Source organism: Gossypium hirsutum, chromosome D13 (assembly GCF_007990345.1).
Source record: "Gossypium hirsutum isolate 1008001.06 chromosome D13, Gossypium_hirsutum_v2.1, whole genome shotgun sequence".
Taxonomy (NCBI): domain Eukaryota; kingdom Viridiplantae; phylum Streptophyta; class Magnoliopsida; order Malvales; family Malvaceae; genus Gossypium; species Gossypium hirsutum.
This window is the reverse complement of record NC_053449.1, coordinates 20039433-20053133: the sequence shown is the minus strand read 5'-3', so window position 1 is coordinate 20053133 and position 13701 is coordinate 20039433. Positions and strand designations below refer to the sequence as shown.

General features: G+C 33.7%; 1 protein-coding gene across 4 annotated transcripts; it reads left to right on the top strand.

Moving 5' to 3' along the window:
* The first annotated feature begins 8324 nt into the window (after positions 1–8324).
* Positions 8325–13375, top strand: LOC107920395 (glutamate receptor 3.4). 4 transcript variants are annotated; one of them, XM_016850100.2, is made up of 7 exons: positions 8325–8411; positions 8898–9306; positions 10019–11367; positions 11453–11730; positions 12009–12040; positions 12137–12546; positions 12652–13375. In XM_016850100.2, exons 2-7 carry the CDS (start codon positions 9000–9002, stop codon positions 13108–13110), a joined length of 2835 nt encoding a protein of 944 aa, XP_016705589.2. In that variant the 5' UTR covers positions 8325–8411; positions 8898–8999; the 3' UTR covers positions 13111–13375. The 4 variants fall into 4 exon arrangements, with proteins under 4 accessions (XP_016705589.2, XP_016705588.2, XP_040965628.1 ...); XM_016850099.2 differs by having other exon boundaries at positions 8358–8686; XM_016850101.2 differs by lacking the exon at positions 8325–8411 and having other exon boundaries at positions 8702–9306; positions 12137–12536.
* The last annotated feature ends 326 nt before the right edge of the window (positions 13376–13701 follow it).

The window sequence follows — 13701 nt, the reverse complement described above, 5'->3', positions numbered from 1 at the left end:
CAGCAAATTTTTAAAAAAAAACCATACATCGGTATGGAATGCCAAAAAGGATTTATCCAACAATGCACTAAATTTGAACAACAACACGATATCAAAGGTTGGTAGTCTGTTCAAGATTAACACCATATCGCCCCAAAAGGAACAGTGCAGTGGAGGTAAAAAAAACAGAGAACCTCTACCGGGACAATGCCTTTTTCTTGGGCTTATCGTAATTTTGCCTATTGAAGACAAGATTCTTTCTCTCTGAGTTTTTTTTAATCTAATCCCAATTGAAGAGGAATGTTCAAAGTTATCCGTCATGGTCAAATGTGCCAAAAGTAAATGATGCGAGCTCATAAAAAAAAGGTTCGCCCCAGAGGATTCTATGAGAGGGACCTGGTATTGAAGATGATCTTTCCCATACAAAAAGAACTTCATAAGAAAATGGATGCCAAACTGGGAAGAACCTTATGTGGAAGGACTTATCTAGAAAAGCGTTGATTTTGATCAAAATGGATAACAATGACATGCCTAATCCTATGAGTTCAAATTCAATAAAAAATTTAAAAAAAAAGAAGAAGAAGAAAGAAAAGAAAAAGAAAAAGAAGAAAAAGAAAAAAGAGAGGCCAAGGTGAAAACCCGCAAAAGGCGCCTTGAAACCAAAGGGGATTTAAGTTGAAAACCCGAAAAGGGCGGCTCAAATTTTGATCAGAATGGGACATGAGGTGATCAGAGCAGCTCAAATTTTGATCAGATTGGGGCATGTGGTGATCTTGCTATACTTGAATCAACAGGAAACGGTAGGCGACATCTTGGGGCATCGACAAAGTCCTGTAGATCTCCTAAACACATGTCAAACTCAGAATGGTCTTTCAAAGAGTTTGTACAGAGAAGTTCAAGTTGCGATATCTAGGACACCTAATCTTTATACTATTTATATTGAATTTGTTTTCTTGAAATACTTCATTATTTTTCAAGATACGTGTTCCTAATCAATTCCTCTTTTATTCTTACTATCCTTGATAATTTATTACCATACTCCCAAATTAATTCTATGTTTATCCATTGTTATGATCTTTTGCAAGCATGTTGCATTGGAATAATGATTAATGAACTAATAATACTTTCACAAGGGAAGTTTTGCATATTAATCTAGAAAGCTTCTAAATAATATAGGAACTTGAAACAGGACTATTGTTTAGAACACACCAAGTTTAAAGGTTGAAATGTCTAAGAAGGAAAAGTCTAAATTAAGACTATCCTTTTGAATTTTGTTGTCCAAATATGGATTGAACAAAATGACAAGATGTCGTGTTGGTGACAAAACTTCAATGAACAAACAAGCAATGATCACCAAGAGATAAGAAGAGGTTTCTCGGAAGAGAAAATTTTACAGTTGTGCATAAACATTTAGTACAACACCTCGGGAATGGTGTAAGGCCAAAGAGATTTAGATCCTATATCCCCGAATTACAGTGGGAGAGGATTGAGAAAGAGCCAGATCTTATACTCAGTGGGAGGAAGATGGTTCAAATTAAGATAGTATTCTGATATGTAGGTAATGAGGCCTTAATAAACAATGAGCAATAACAACTCAAACATTAATATATCATTTTCATGACATTTTGCATTCATGCATACACATCTGGTTAGGAAATTATGATTCGTTCTGATCATAATGTTCTAATCATTAGACATAAATAGGCCCATGAAATGGATTCTACAAGTTATGTTCCCCAGAACAGATTGGTGAAACCACAGATCCTATACCACTGAAGTCGCAGTGGAATGGTTTGAAGAAGACAACAAATCTTATTTCCCTGACGTTGTAGCGGAACAGATTAAAGCTAAAGGTAGCGAATCTTGTTTCCCTGGCGTTGCAGTGGAATAGGTTAAAGTTGAGGTGGAACAGATTAAAGCTAAAGGTAGCGAATCTTGTTTTCCTGGCGTTGCAGCGGAGCAGATTAAAGCTGAAGGCAGCGAATCTTATCTCCCTGACGTTAAGACTAAAGTTAAATAGATTGAAGCTACAACAGCGAATCTTGCTTCCCCAACATTACGGTTAAATAGATTGAAGCTGCAATAGTGAATCTTGTTTCCCCGACATTGCAGTTAAATAGATTGAAGCTATAACAGCGAATCTTATTTCCCTAACGTTGCAGCGGAACAAATTAAAGCTAAAGGTAGCGAGTCTTACTTCCCCGACATTGCAGTTAAATAGATTGAAGCTACAACAGCAAATCTTACTTCCTTGGCGGTGCAGTGGAACAGATTGAAGCTACAATAGTGAATCTTGCTTCCCCAACATTGCAGTTAAATAGATTGAAGCTACAACAGCGAATCTTATTTCCTTGGCGATGTAGTGGAACAGATTGAAGCTATAACAGCGAATCTTGCTTCCCCGATATTGCAGTTAAATAGATTGAAGCTACAACAGCGAATCTTACTTCCCTAGCGGTGTAGTGGAACAGATTGAAGCTACAACAGTGAATCTTGCTTTCCCGACATTACAGTTAAATAGGTTAAAGCTGCAACAGCGAATCTTACTTCCCTAGCAGTGTAGTGGAACAGATTAAAGCTACAACAGTGAATCTTGTTTCCCCGACATTGCAGTTAAATAGATTGAAGCTATAACAGCGAATCTTATTTCTCTGACATTGCAGCAGAACAAATTGAAGCTAAAGGTAGCGAATCTTGTTTCCTTGGCGTTTGGCGTTGCAGTGGAACAAATTAAAGCTAAAGTGGAGTAGATTAAAGCTGAAGGCAGCGAATCTTATCTCCCTGGCGTTAAGACTGAAAGTAGCAGATCCTGTCTCCCTAAGCAGTAGTGGAGCAGATCGAAGGCAGTGAATCTTATCTTCCCAAGGTAGTAGGGAAGCAGATTTAAGCCACCAGTCTTATCTCCCTAAAGTGTAGTGGAGCAAACTGCAGTAAATCAGATCATATCAAACCTTATCTCCCTGAAGTTGTAGTGGAGTAGGTTAAAAATAAACCAATCTTATCTCCCTGAAGTTGCAGTAGAGCAGATTGAAGACAGGCTACAAGTCTTATCTCTCTAAAGGAGCAGGTTGAAGTAACAAACCTTATCCCCCTGAAGTTGTAGTGGGGCAGGTTGAATATGCAAGTTTTATCTCCCTGAAGTTGCAGTGGAGCAGACTAAAGCTGCTAATCCTATACCTCTGAAGTTGCAGTAGGTCGGATTAAATTTACCATGACAAGTCTTATCTCCCTAACATTGTAGTGGAGCAGACTAAAACCATAAATCTTATCCCCCTAAAGTTGCTACGAGGAAGATTGAAGCTACAAGTCGAATCTCTCCGAAGTTGTAGTGAAGTGGATCGAAGCAATAAGACGCAGTGGACTGGAATGAAGCTACTTGAAGAAGAGAAGTACCAGAACAAGTCAAGAATCGGGGAGACCAGGCAAAATTGGTCTTTCTTAGTCTTTGCTTCATTCCCGTTACACGACAATGAGTAAAGAGCAGCTGTACAACCCAATTTTTGCCCGACCCAGCAACCAAATCAATAAAACAAACCCAAACCATTAATAGCCCAAATGAAAAACAATTTACCCAGTTCTAAGGCCAAACATTTTCAGCAAAAAAAACAAAAACCTAACCCTAGGTGCGCCGCACCTAGGGTCGTCCACTTGCTCTACCACCGTCGCTGCCATCTGCCTACCTGCCCACTTGCTCCGTCAAGACCTGCAAATACAAAAAGCAGCAGCAACAGCAGAAATGATAATTTTTAATAATAAAATGTTTAAATCAGCTATAAAAAGCCAAGATCTGATCCTTGTAATGGTTACACATTATTTTTTAGATTACAAAAAAAGAAGTTCAAAATAGATTCAAAGAAACAAATGTGCTTTATTTTTTATTTTTTTATATATTTTTTATTTCGAAATAAAGGAAATAACAAGAAAATAAAAGAAATCTTTTACCTTAAGTGCCAAGGACGGAGGTTTCTCCGGTCTTAAGAGTGGTTGAGCCAACGGGCTCGCCAAAAAACCCCACCGATGGCGAGGGGAAACCGAAGGGTTTTGATTTCTTTTTTTTCTTTTCGTTTTTTGCTTTTGAGAGCCTTTTGAACTGTTTTAACCCTAAATCGGGGCTTTGCTCGAAAAAAGGAGTGAAAAGTTGCTTTTTTGAATTTTCAAGCCACCATGCGCGGCGGCCGGTGGTCGGCGTGGCAACCATCGGCTGGGGCCAAGACTGGGGTAAGAGGGGATTTGAGAGAAAAATCTTGATTTTTTTGTGAAGGAGGAAGAAGAATGAAATTTAAAAAAAAAACTGACTTAAATAGGTTCTATAAATGACGTCGTTTAAGGCTGACCATGATAGCCGTAAAACAACGTCGTTTTACTCCCATAACCCGTGCATGCGTCTCGACCCGACCAGGGGATCCGCGTGTTTTTGAGATTTGGGTTATTTACCCTTTTAGTCCTTTCGCTTTTTAGTGATTTTTCAATTAAGTGTTTTTGTTGTTTTCAATTGCACCCCACAATTTGTTGCGCTTCCAATTTGGCCCTTATCTGAACGACGTCGTTTTGGGGGAAAGGGAAAATTACCCTTTCAGTCCCTCCATGTTACGCGTGTGTTCAGATTGGTCCTTCCCTTTCATTTTATTTGGATTTTGCCCCAAATCTTTGTCTTAGTTTCAAATTAGTCATTTTTTTGTTATTTTATTAATTAATTCAGTTATTTTTTTATTTATTTATTCCTCACTAATACGTTATTATGCTATTATTTTTGTATTATTATTGTTATTATTGTTATTTTATTTATTTATCTAAGTTTAAATATATTTTAATCTTGTATTATTATTATTATTATTTACTCATTTATACTATTTAATTTTAGATTTAATCATATATATACATACATATCTTTGATTTATATATATACTTACTTATATTTTTTATATACTTTATAATTTATAGATACATACATTTTTATAATATATATATGCATATACACGTACATATTTTTGTAACCTATTTATATATATATGCCTACTTATATTTTTTATATATATTTTATAATTTATATACTTATCTATATATATATCTATATACACAATTTTATTTTCACGAATATATATACTTATATGTATTTTTCATCTTACAATTTTTATATACATATAGATACATATAGATACATATATATATGTTTTACTTTTTTATAATTTTGTTCATTTCCTTTATTTCTTTATTTATTCACGTTTTCATTATTATTTTAAAAAGAATGTTTTAATTTTATTTGCTCATATACTTGTTATTTTGTATAATTGATTTTGTCCCTTTTATTTATCTTTTTTTGGTTGTTGTTGTTGCTCGTATTATTTATGTGTACATCATCGTATTCATTTTTATTTTGTTACACATATTAACACCGTGTTTCATTTCTACTATTTCGTGTTAGATTAATTTTATTTAATGCATAAATTGTGACATCTGAATAGGCAAAATTTCATGTTTAGATTCGAGAAGGTCGTACCCTAACTTACGGGGTTTCGATTTTCACAATAAATCTAAATACACAAATCTTTTCAAACTCAAGTTTTAAACGATCTATGGAATTAAGAAGAGATCGTGTCCTAACTTATTGGGCACGATCCCTTTTTTTCTCAAGTTTTAAACGATCTCGAGAATTAAGAAAAGATCGTGTCCTAACTTACTGGGCATGATCCCTTTTTTAAATCCGAGATAGCTAAATATCTTTTAAATAAGTAAAATTTTGGCATTCATTCACGCATCAGGAATTTAAGACATTGTGTCTTAACTTACTGGATATAATTCTCTTTCTCGATTAACGTGAAATGTGCCTTTTTCCCGAAAATTTTTAACATTTCAATAAATGATCGTATTTTAAATCTCTTTAAAGTTTAAATCTTCGACACTAAGACATTAATTAATCAACTAGGTAAACAATTTTGGGCGTTAAGAGGGTGCTAATCCTTCCTCGTATGTAACCGACTCCCGAACCCGTTTTTTTGAATTTCGTGTACCAAAATCGTTGTTTTAATAAAATTAAATTTTTTATTAAAAACAACCACTTTTCAAGGTAGCCCGATCACACCTTATCAAAAAAGATTGTTGGCGACTCCCATATTCGTTTTCATTTTTAAAATCCAAGTTGACCCTGTTTTATAAAAAAAAAAAAAGTGTCAACAACACTTATACCCCTTCAGTTTTAGAGTAAAATACGTTAACTCCTAATGGTTTCAAGAATGTCCACTTATATCTATATATTAAGTAAATTTTAAATGAAAAGATAATTACACCATTATTATTTATCTATATATTTTCTATCTCGTTTATTATTTTTACAGTTTTAATTACAAGATAATGGAAATTTAATTATATATCGAAATTCTATAAAATAATATATATTTTAAAAATATATATTTAATTTCAATTAATATTAATATTTAACTTAGTTATATATTAGATGATTTCATTAAATTATAATGTGAAATTAATTTATTATTATTTAGAAGGTTTTAATGGGAAAAAATTGATTAAAATACAAAAGTACAATGATAAAAGAAAAAAATTCATCTGAAGATAACATGTATTTGCATAAAAAGATATTTAAAAGAAAAAGTTAAAAAAAGAAAAACAAGAACAAAATATTATTATCTTGATAATTTTAAAAATAAAAAAAGGGATTAGAGCCAATTAGGCCTTATTCATAACAAAATAAAATTAGGAAAGAAATGTAAGATAAGTCCATTCCAACAGATGCTATGATGGTTACAACAAATTTCTAGAAAATTTTGAAACCCATATTCGGAGCATCTAATCCCAATTTGATGGGATTTAATTGCAGCCACCAAGACGGTGTAGCAGGTGATCGTAATGGTAATTTATCTACACCACTTGCTAATTATAATTAGGTTTAATACACACTTAAGCCCTTTTTCACTATGATTCTTAAATTTTTTTTTTCCACTTCAGTACGTAACGTTATCTGATATTTTTAGTTTAGTCTCTAATATCATTAAATGTTCTCGATTCAGTCCTTTGGACATTAAAGAACCAATTAAAATATTCAGTCAATCATAAATTGCCATGTGGCATACGATAACTTCACAATGACATTATCATCTAGAAAAACTTAAAAGAATTTAAAAATATTAAAAAATTACCAAAAAATATAAATAAATATAAATAATAGTTTAAATTAAAAAAAACATTTTAGGATTTTTAAAACATTGTAAAAATAATAAAACTATAAAAACAACTATAAAAAATTATAAAATTATTAGAAATTGTAAGGTATTATAAAAAAATTATAAAAATTATTAGAAATAGTAAAAAATTGTAAAAAATTATTCAAAATTTTTAAAAATAGTAAAAAAAATTGTGGTATCTTGAAAAAAGAATTATAGATATTTAAAATGATATAAAAATTGTACATAGTAATACAATTGATTTTATAAAAATTATATTTTAAAAGTATTTTAATAAAAATTAAATAATTTTTTACATCAAATTTTTAATATTTTATCAGTGTTACCGGTGGCTTGTTTATTTGACTCAATTCATTATTTAATTTATAGAGTAAACTTCCTTTATTCATCATCATACACATGCTCTTTTTATTTTGTACTAAAATTCTTTAGAATGGTCAAACACTCGACAATAGTGATGAACTTAAAAAAAATATGGCATATTAGGATATTTATGGGTATTTAATTTGCAATTATGATAATAAATATTACGGATTTAAAAAATATCCAAATATTTTAAGACAACAAATATGTGCTTGTTAACATTTAGGTATCCTCTTCACTTACTTTTAAAAAAAATTATTTTCGAAATATTGGTCTAGAAACAAATATTTTGTATTGAGATGATAAAAAACACTAAGTAATTTTTTAAAAAAAACATTGTTTTTAGTACAAAAATTTATCCAATTTTATCACATAAAAATATCGACCAATTATAAATTCCAATAAATTGAATAATAAAACAATTATTGTAGGTGGTATCCTTTCAAGAGAATCATCTCATGCTCAATCTCTAGTAAATGTGATTTATAACATTTTTCTTCATTGCACTGTTCTCCTATCTAAGGGTTAGAGAATAATTATGCCATTATATCAAAAAGAGCAGATATGATAAGAATCGATAATAAAATTAATATTCAAAAGAAAAAAACTAAATTAGAACGTCTGATAACATTAAGACTAAAGTGAACAGAAAAAAACTTTATGGAGTAAAGTGTGCATTAAGTCATGTTAATTTACTTAATATAAACAATATCAATTATAATTAATTATAATTTAATATTTAAAATAATAAGTTGAAATAAATCACATATTTTGTTTATTTAAATTGCTTTATATAATCTCGTATTTTAAAAAAAATCTAAAGAGAGAATGATTCTTTGCTTAAGCCATGTAAGACTGTTGGTGAAGCTCTGAGTATGTGAACGGACATAGTTTTCTTCAATCTTTAACTCAAAACACAAACTTCCTTTCTCTTTTTAATTTTGTTTATTGGCTAACATGTGGTGTTTTTCCTTTACAGTTTGAACACTTACACATATTTAAATTCCCGTTACTGTTTTCCTTTTCATCCTCCACAAACACAAAACCAATATTAAATTTATATTAAGCCCAAGCTTTCTTCTTTTGAATATGCTTTGGGTTTATTAATTTTATTTTTCTTTTCATGCCATATGTGGATTTTGGACCCTGTAAGTGTTAAAAAGCTTGAATTTTTAGTTGGATTCTTTTCTTGGTTTGTCACTTTGGAGTCTAGAAAGAAAAAAAAAATTCCTTTTCTTGTTCCACTGTTCTTTTCGCCCATCTTTTTTATTGATAATTTATGTAAGAACCTTATCTTGGTTTTCATCCTAAGGATTGCATGGATTTCTTATGGATTTCTGCAAAAACCTTTGTTGGCAGGTGGTGGTGTTTGGTATCTTGAATTCATTACAATTTGAGGCAGAAAAATAGGTTGTCTGGTTTCACTCTCAAAGTCATTTTGTTTTTTGGTCTTGGAGAAACATGAAAGAGGTTTTGCTGATTTCCGTATTCATGAAAAGAACTTTGGTTTTGTTGTGCCTTTGGTTCTTCATATGGTTCCCTCTGGAAGCTTTTTGCAGTACTGGTAATACATCATCTTCTTCGAATCCAAAGGTTATAAATATTGGAGCTCTTTTCACTTTGAATTCGGTCATTGGGGGAGCAACAAAGCCTGCACTTCTAGCTGCCATTGATGATGTCAACTCTAGTCCAAACATTCTTAATGGGATAGAATTGAAACTCATTTTGCGGGATACAAATTGCAGTGGGTTTATTGGAACCATGGAAGGTATTTTTTTTCTTCTACCCTGCAATTTTAATTGATCTTCATATACTCTTTTATCTGTTTACATTGCTGGATTGAGTGTATCATTCAAGGGATTAAACTTAACTGTTTTTAGATAGAAAATCAGCATGTTCTAAGAGAGAAACTGATGAATGGTGATAATGAATTGAAATCGATAGCTCTTTCTTTGTGTTGGGTATCTCTTTCTGCTATTGCTTTTGGCATATATCAGTATATTATAGGGTTGTTTAAAATGCCTGGTATTGATCGCAAGTAATGCGATGAATAGAAGGGAAAGGCATTGATTGTTTGAGTAGTTCATTGATCTTACTGTTACTATGTTGCAATTCTGCAGTTGGATTTTGCCTTCAAAATGTTTGATATAAGTTGTGGCTATTGTAACTTTGAAATCTATATGGTGGCATTGTAAGTGATTACATCAGAAACCTGCTCACCTGGCAGAGCTTAAAACCAGGAACAAAAGTTATTAAACTCATAATCTAGATTGGCCATGATCTTCCAATCCGATTGCTTTCCTTTTTATTTGGATTATATGTGCATTGTTCTGTATGGAACTTTCCTGCAATATAGAGTAGCTGAAGAATACTAGAATCCTTTAGGATTATATGTGCATTACTTCTGTTGTCCTTCCTTTTCTGATCTCTCTAAAAAGAGTGGAAACATTAAAGCTAATATGCTGTCCTTGTTTATGTAGCTTTGCAGCTGATGGAAAGTGACATTGTTGTGGCAATTGGTCCGCAATCTTCCGGGATAGCTCATGTCATCTCCCATGTTGTTAATGAGCTTCATGTCCCTCTTCTCTCATTTGGGGCAACAGATCCCACTCTTGCTTACCTGCAGTTCCCGTATTTCCTCCGTACTACACATAGTGACTACTTCCAGATGTATGCGATCGCTGATGTTTTAGACTATTACGGCTGGAGGGAGGTCATAGCAATATTTGTGGATGATGATTATGGAAGAAATGGGATTTCTGTTTTGGGTGATGCCTTGGCAAAGAAACGCGCCAAGATTTCTTACAAGGCTTCCTTTAGCCCTGAAGACCCCGAAAGTAAGATCAATGACTTGCTAGTTGAGGTAAACCTGATGGAGTCACGAGTTTTCGTTGTTCATGTTAATCCCGACACTGGTTTGAATATCTTTTCTGTTGCTAAGAGACTTAATATGATGAGTGGTGGTTATGTTTGGATTGCTACAGATTGGCTTCCTTCATATTTAGATTCGAGGGAAGCAGTTGATCCCAGCACAATGAATCTCTTGCAAGGGGTTGTTGCTCTCCGTCGTTACATCCCGGATACTAATCTCAAAAAGAGGTTTATTTCTAGATGGAAAAACCTAAAAGATAAGGGGAGTACGGGTCCTGGAGGATTCAATTCTTATGCACTTTATGCTTATGATTCGGTTTGGCTGGCTGCACATGCCCTTGAAGTTTTTCTCAGTGAAGGTGGAAATTTGTCTTTCTCTAATGACCCGAAATTGCGCGATACAAATGGCACCACACTACACCTTTCGTTGCTTCGTGTGTTTAACGGAGGCCAACAACTTCTCCAGACACTTCTTCGGATGAACTTCTCCGGTGTAAGTGGTCAGATTCAATTTAATCAACAGAGAGATTTAATTCATCCAGCATTTGATGTTCTTAACATTGGTGGAACTGGGACTCATAGAATTGGTTATTGGTCAAATTACTCGCATCTCTCTATTGTCCCTCCAGAGAGCTTATATACAAAGCCTCCCAATATCTCATCCAGCAGTCAACATCTTTATGGTGTAAAATGGCCTGGTGAAACTTCTAAAGTGCCGAGAGGATGGGTATTCCCCAACAATGGACAGCCGTTACGAATTGCCGTGCCCAACCGTGTAGGTTACAAAGAGTTTGTGTCGAAAGACAATAGTCCCCAAGGTGTAAAAGGATACTGCATCGATGTCTTTGAAGCTGCAATAAACTTGCTCCCATATGCTGTTCCTCATACGTATATGTTATTCGGAGATGGTAACAGAAATCCTAACTATGACGAAATTGTTAGCCAGGTTGCCCAAAATGTGAGTAACTTAGCTGGTATTGCATGATCTGATTTCAGTTCCTTAGGTGCCAGTAATTATACTGACTTGCTCCTTTCCTCTTCAGAAATACGATGCAGCAGTTGGAGATATTACAATTGTTATGAACAGGACGAAAATTGTAGATTTTACTCAGCCTTACATGGAATCTGGACTCGTTGTTGTTGCGCCGGTCAAAGAGGCAAAGTCGAGTCCGTGGGCATTTCTCAAGCCATTTACTAAAGAAATGTGGTTTGTCACTGCTGCACTTTTTCTTTTTGTGGGAGTGGTAGTGTGGATTCTTGAGCACCGGATAAATCACGAATTCCGTGGTCCTCCCCGACAACAGCTTATAACAATTTTTTGGTTAGTCTTCATTTTTGATAGATTGGCTGCTATATGTCTAACTGCTAGAAAATGGATGCACGGATTAGATCTAATCGATAAAGTACAGTGTCCTTGAAAACCATAATCTTATAGAGCATAATTTTACTAGAGTTGGCATTTTTCTGTATCATACATCATGGTCACATTACATGTTGGCTGAGGCTGTGAACTGCATGGTCCATACAATTAGAGATCCCTTCTATTAACTTGACAAACTTTACAATGATTATATTGATAATTATTTTTCATAATTCCAGGTTTAGCTTCTCAACAATGTTTTTCTCGCACAGTAAGTAAAATCATTATAGTCATCTATGGTGTTTATGTTATCATACGAATCTGTGCCAAAAACTCGTAAACCACTTCTTGCTTTAACTTGAATCAGGAGAAAACACGGTGAGCACTTTGGGACGTCTGGTGCTGATCATATGGCTGTTTGTCGTTCTGATTATCAATTCAAGCTACACGGCTAGCTTGACATCAATACTTACTGTGCAACAGCTGACATCGGGGATTCAAGGGATCGATAGCTTGATCTCAAGTTCCGAACCTATTGGAATTCAAGAAGGTTCATTTGCATTGAACTATTTGGTTGACGAGCTCAATATAGCACGGTCTAGGATAGTTAAGTTGAAAGATCCGGAAGCATATCTTAGAGCCCTTAATCTTGGACCAAAGGCGGGTGGTGTAGCTGCCATTGTCGATGAACTTCCTTACATTGAGCTCTTCTTAACCAGTACCAATTGCTTATATCGGACTGTCGGGCAAGAATTTACAAAAAGCGGGTTGGGCTTCGTAAGCTTCAACATTAAACTTCTCGTTATTTTCTTGAGTTACAAATCACTGAGCTACAATAGAGCAAACATATGTATTTCTCATTTTCGTTTTTCATGGTGCCAGGCTTTCCAAAGGGACTCTCCTCTTGCAGTTGATCTTTCAACTGCTATCCTTCAACTCTCGGAAAGCGGTGATCTCCAAAAATTCCATAATAAGTGGCTAACACACACTGAGTGCTCAATTCAAATCAATCAAGAAGAAGAAAATAAGCTCTCCCTAAGTAGCTTTTGGGGCCTGTTCCTCATTTGCGGCATTGCTTGTGTGTTGGCTCTTACGCTGTTCTGCTATAGAGTCTTCACTCAGTACCGTAGATTTAGCCCCGAAGGCGAGGAAGCAGAGGTTGAGGAGATTGAGCCTTCGAGATTGTCTCGGCGTTCCATCCTATCTACTAGCTTTAATAACATAATGGACTTTGTAGATAGGAAAGAAACAGAGATTAAAGAGATTCTAAAGAGAAAGAACATCAATGAAAGCAAACAGACCAGCCAAAACTCTAATGGACAGGCAAGTTCACCCACATAAAAGAGAAACATGTTCTTCACGTCTGTTGGAAGATATTCAAATCTTTCTGTGTTGAAAAAAGACTGAAAATGCAAATGCAAATTCATATATCCAAATGTATCTGATGCTGATCCATCTCTTTGAGGTGAAACAATAGTGGCCTAATTTTATGTTCTGTTAGGTTAATTCCTAAAATTACAGATCTCTTGTGATGGACCTTAACTGATCTGGTGGCTAATGATTGGTCAGATTTGAATTATTAGGGGAACAATAGTAGATTTTTATTTGGGCAACGCCTTTTGAAAGTTGTTTAAGATTAAGAAACTTCCTTTCTTTCTACAATTCATTAAAGGGAAGTTCAACTAAACTCAATAAATTTTAATATATACTAGTAATATTATGATACTGTATGTGTATGGAAGTCAAATATTTAGAGCACATGAAAATAAATTTAAATAGATAAATACATGTAACTGAGAATATTAAATGCACTTAAATTGTTTTCTAAGTTATATTGTCATTTTCCTATAGCCGGTTAGGCACATGAAAATAAATTTAAATAGATAAATACATGTAACTGAGAATATTAAATGCACTTAAATTGTTTTCTAA

What these genes read in the sequence shown, in the direction of transcription:
- LOC107920395 (XM_016850100.2), top strand. Translation starts at nt 9,000, where the DNA reads ATGAAAGAGGTTTTGCTGATTTCCGTATTCATGAAAAGAACTTTGGTT. An exon ending in TTAGCCAGGTTGCCCAAAAT is followed by an intron (nt 11,368 to 11,452) that starts GTGAGTAACTTA and finishes TTTCCTCTTCAG; the next exon opens with AAATACGATGCAGCAGTTGG. An exon ending in CAGCTTATAACAATTTTTTG is followed by an intron (nt 11,731 to 12,008) that starts GTTAGTCTTCAT and finishes TCATAATTCCAG; the next exon opens with GTTTAGCTTCTCAACAATGT.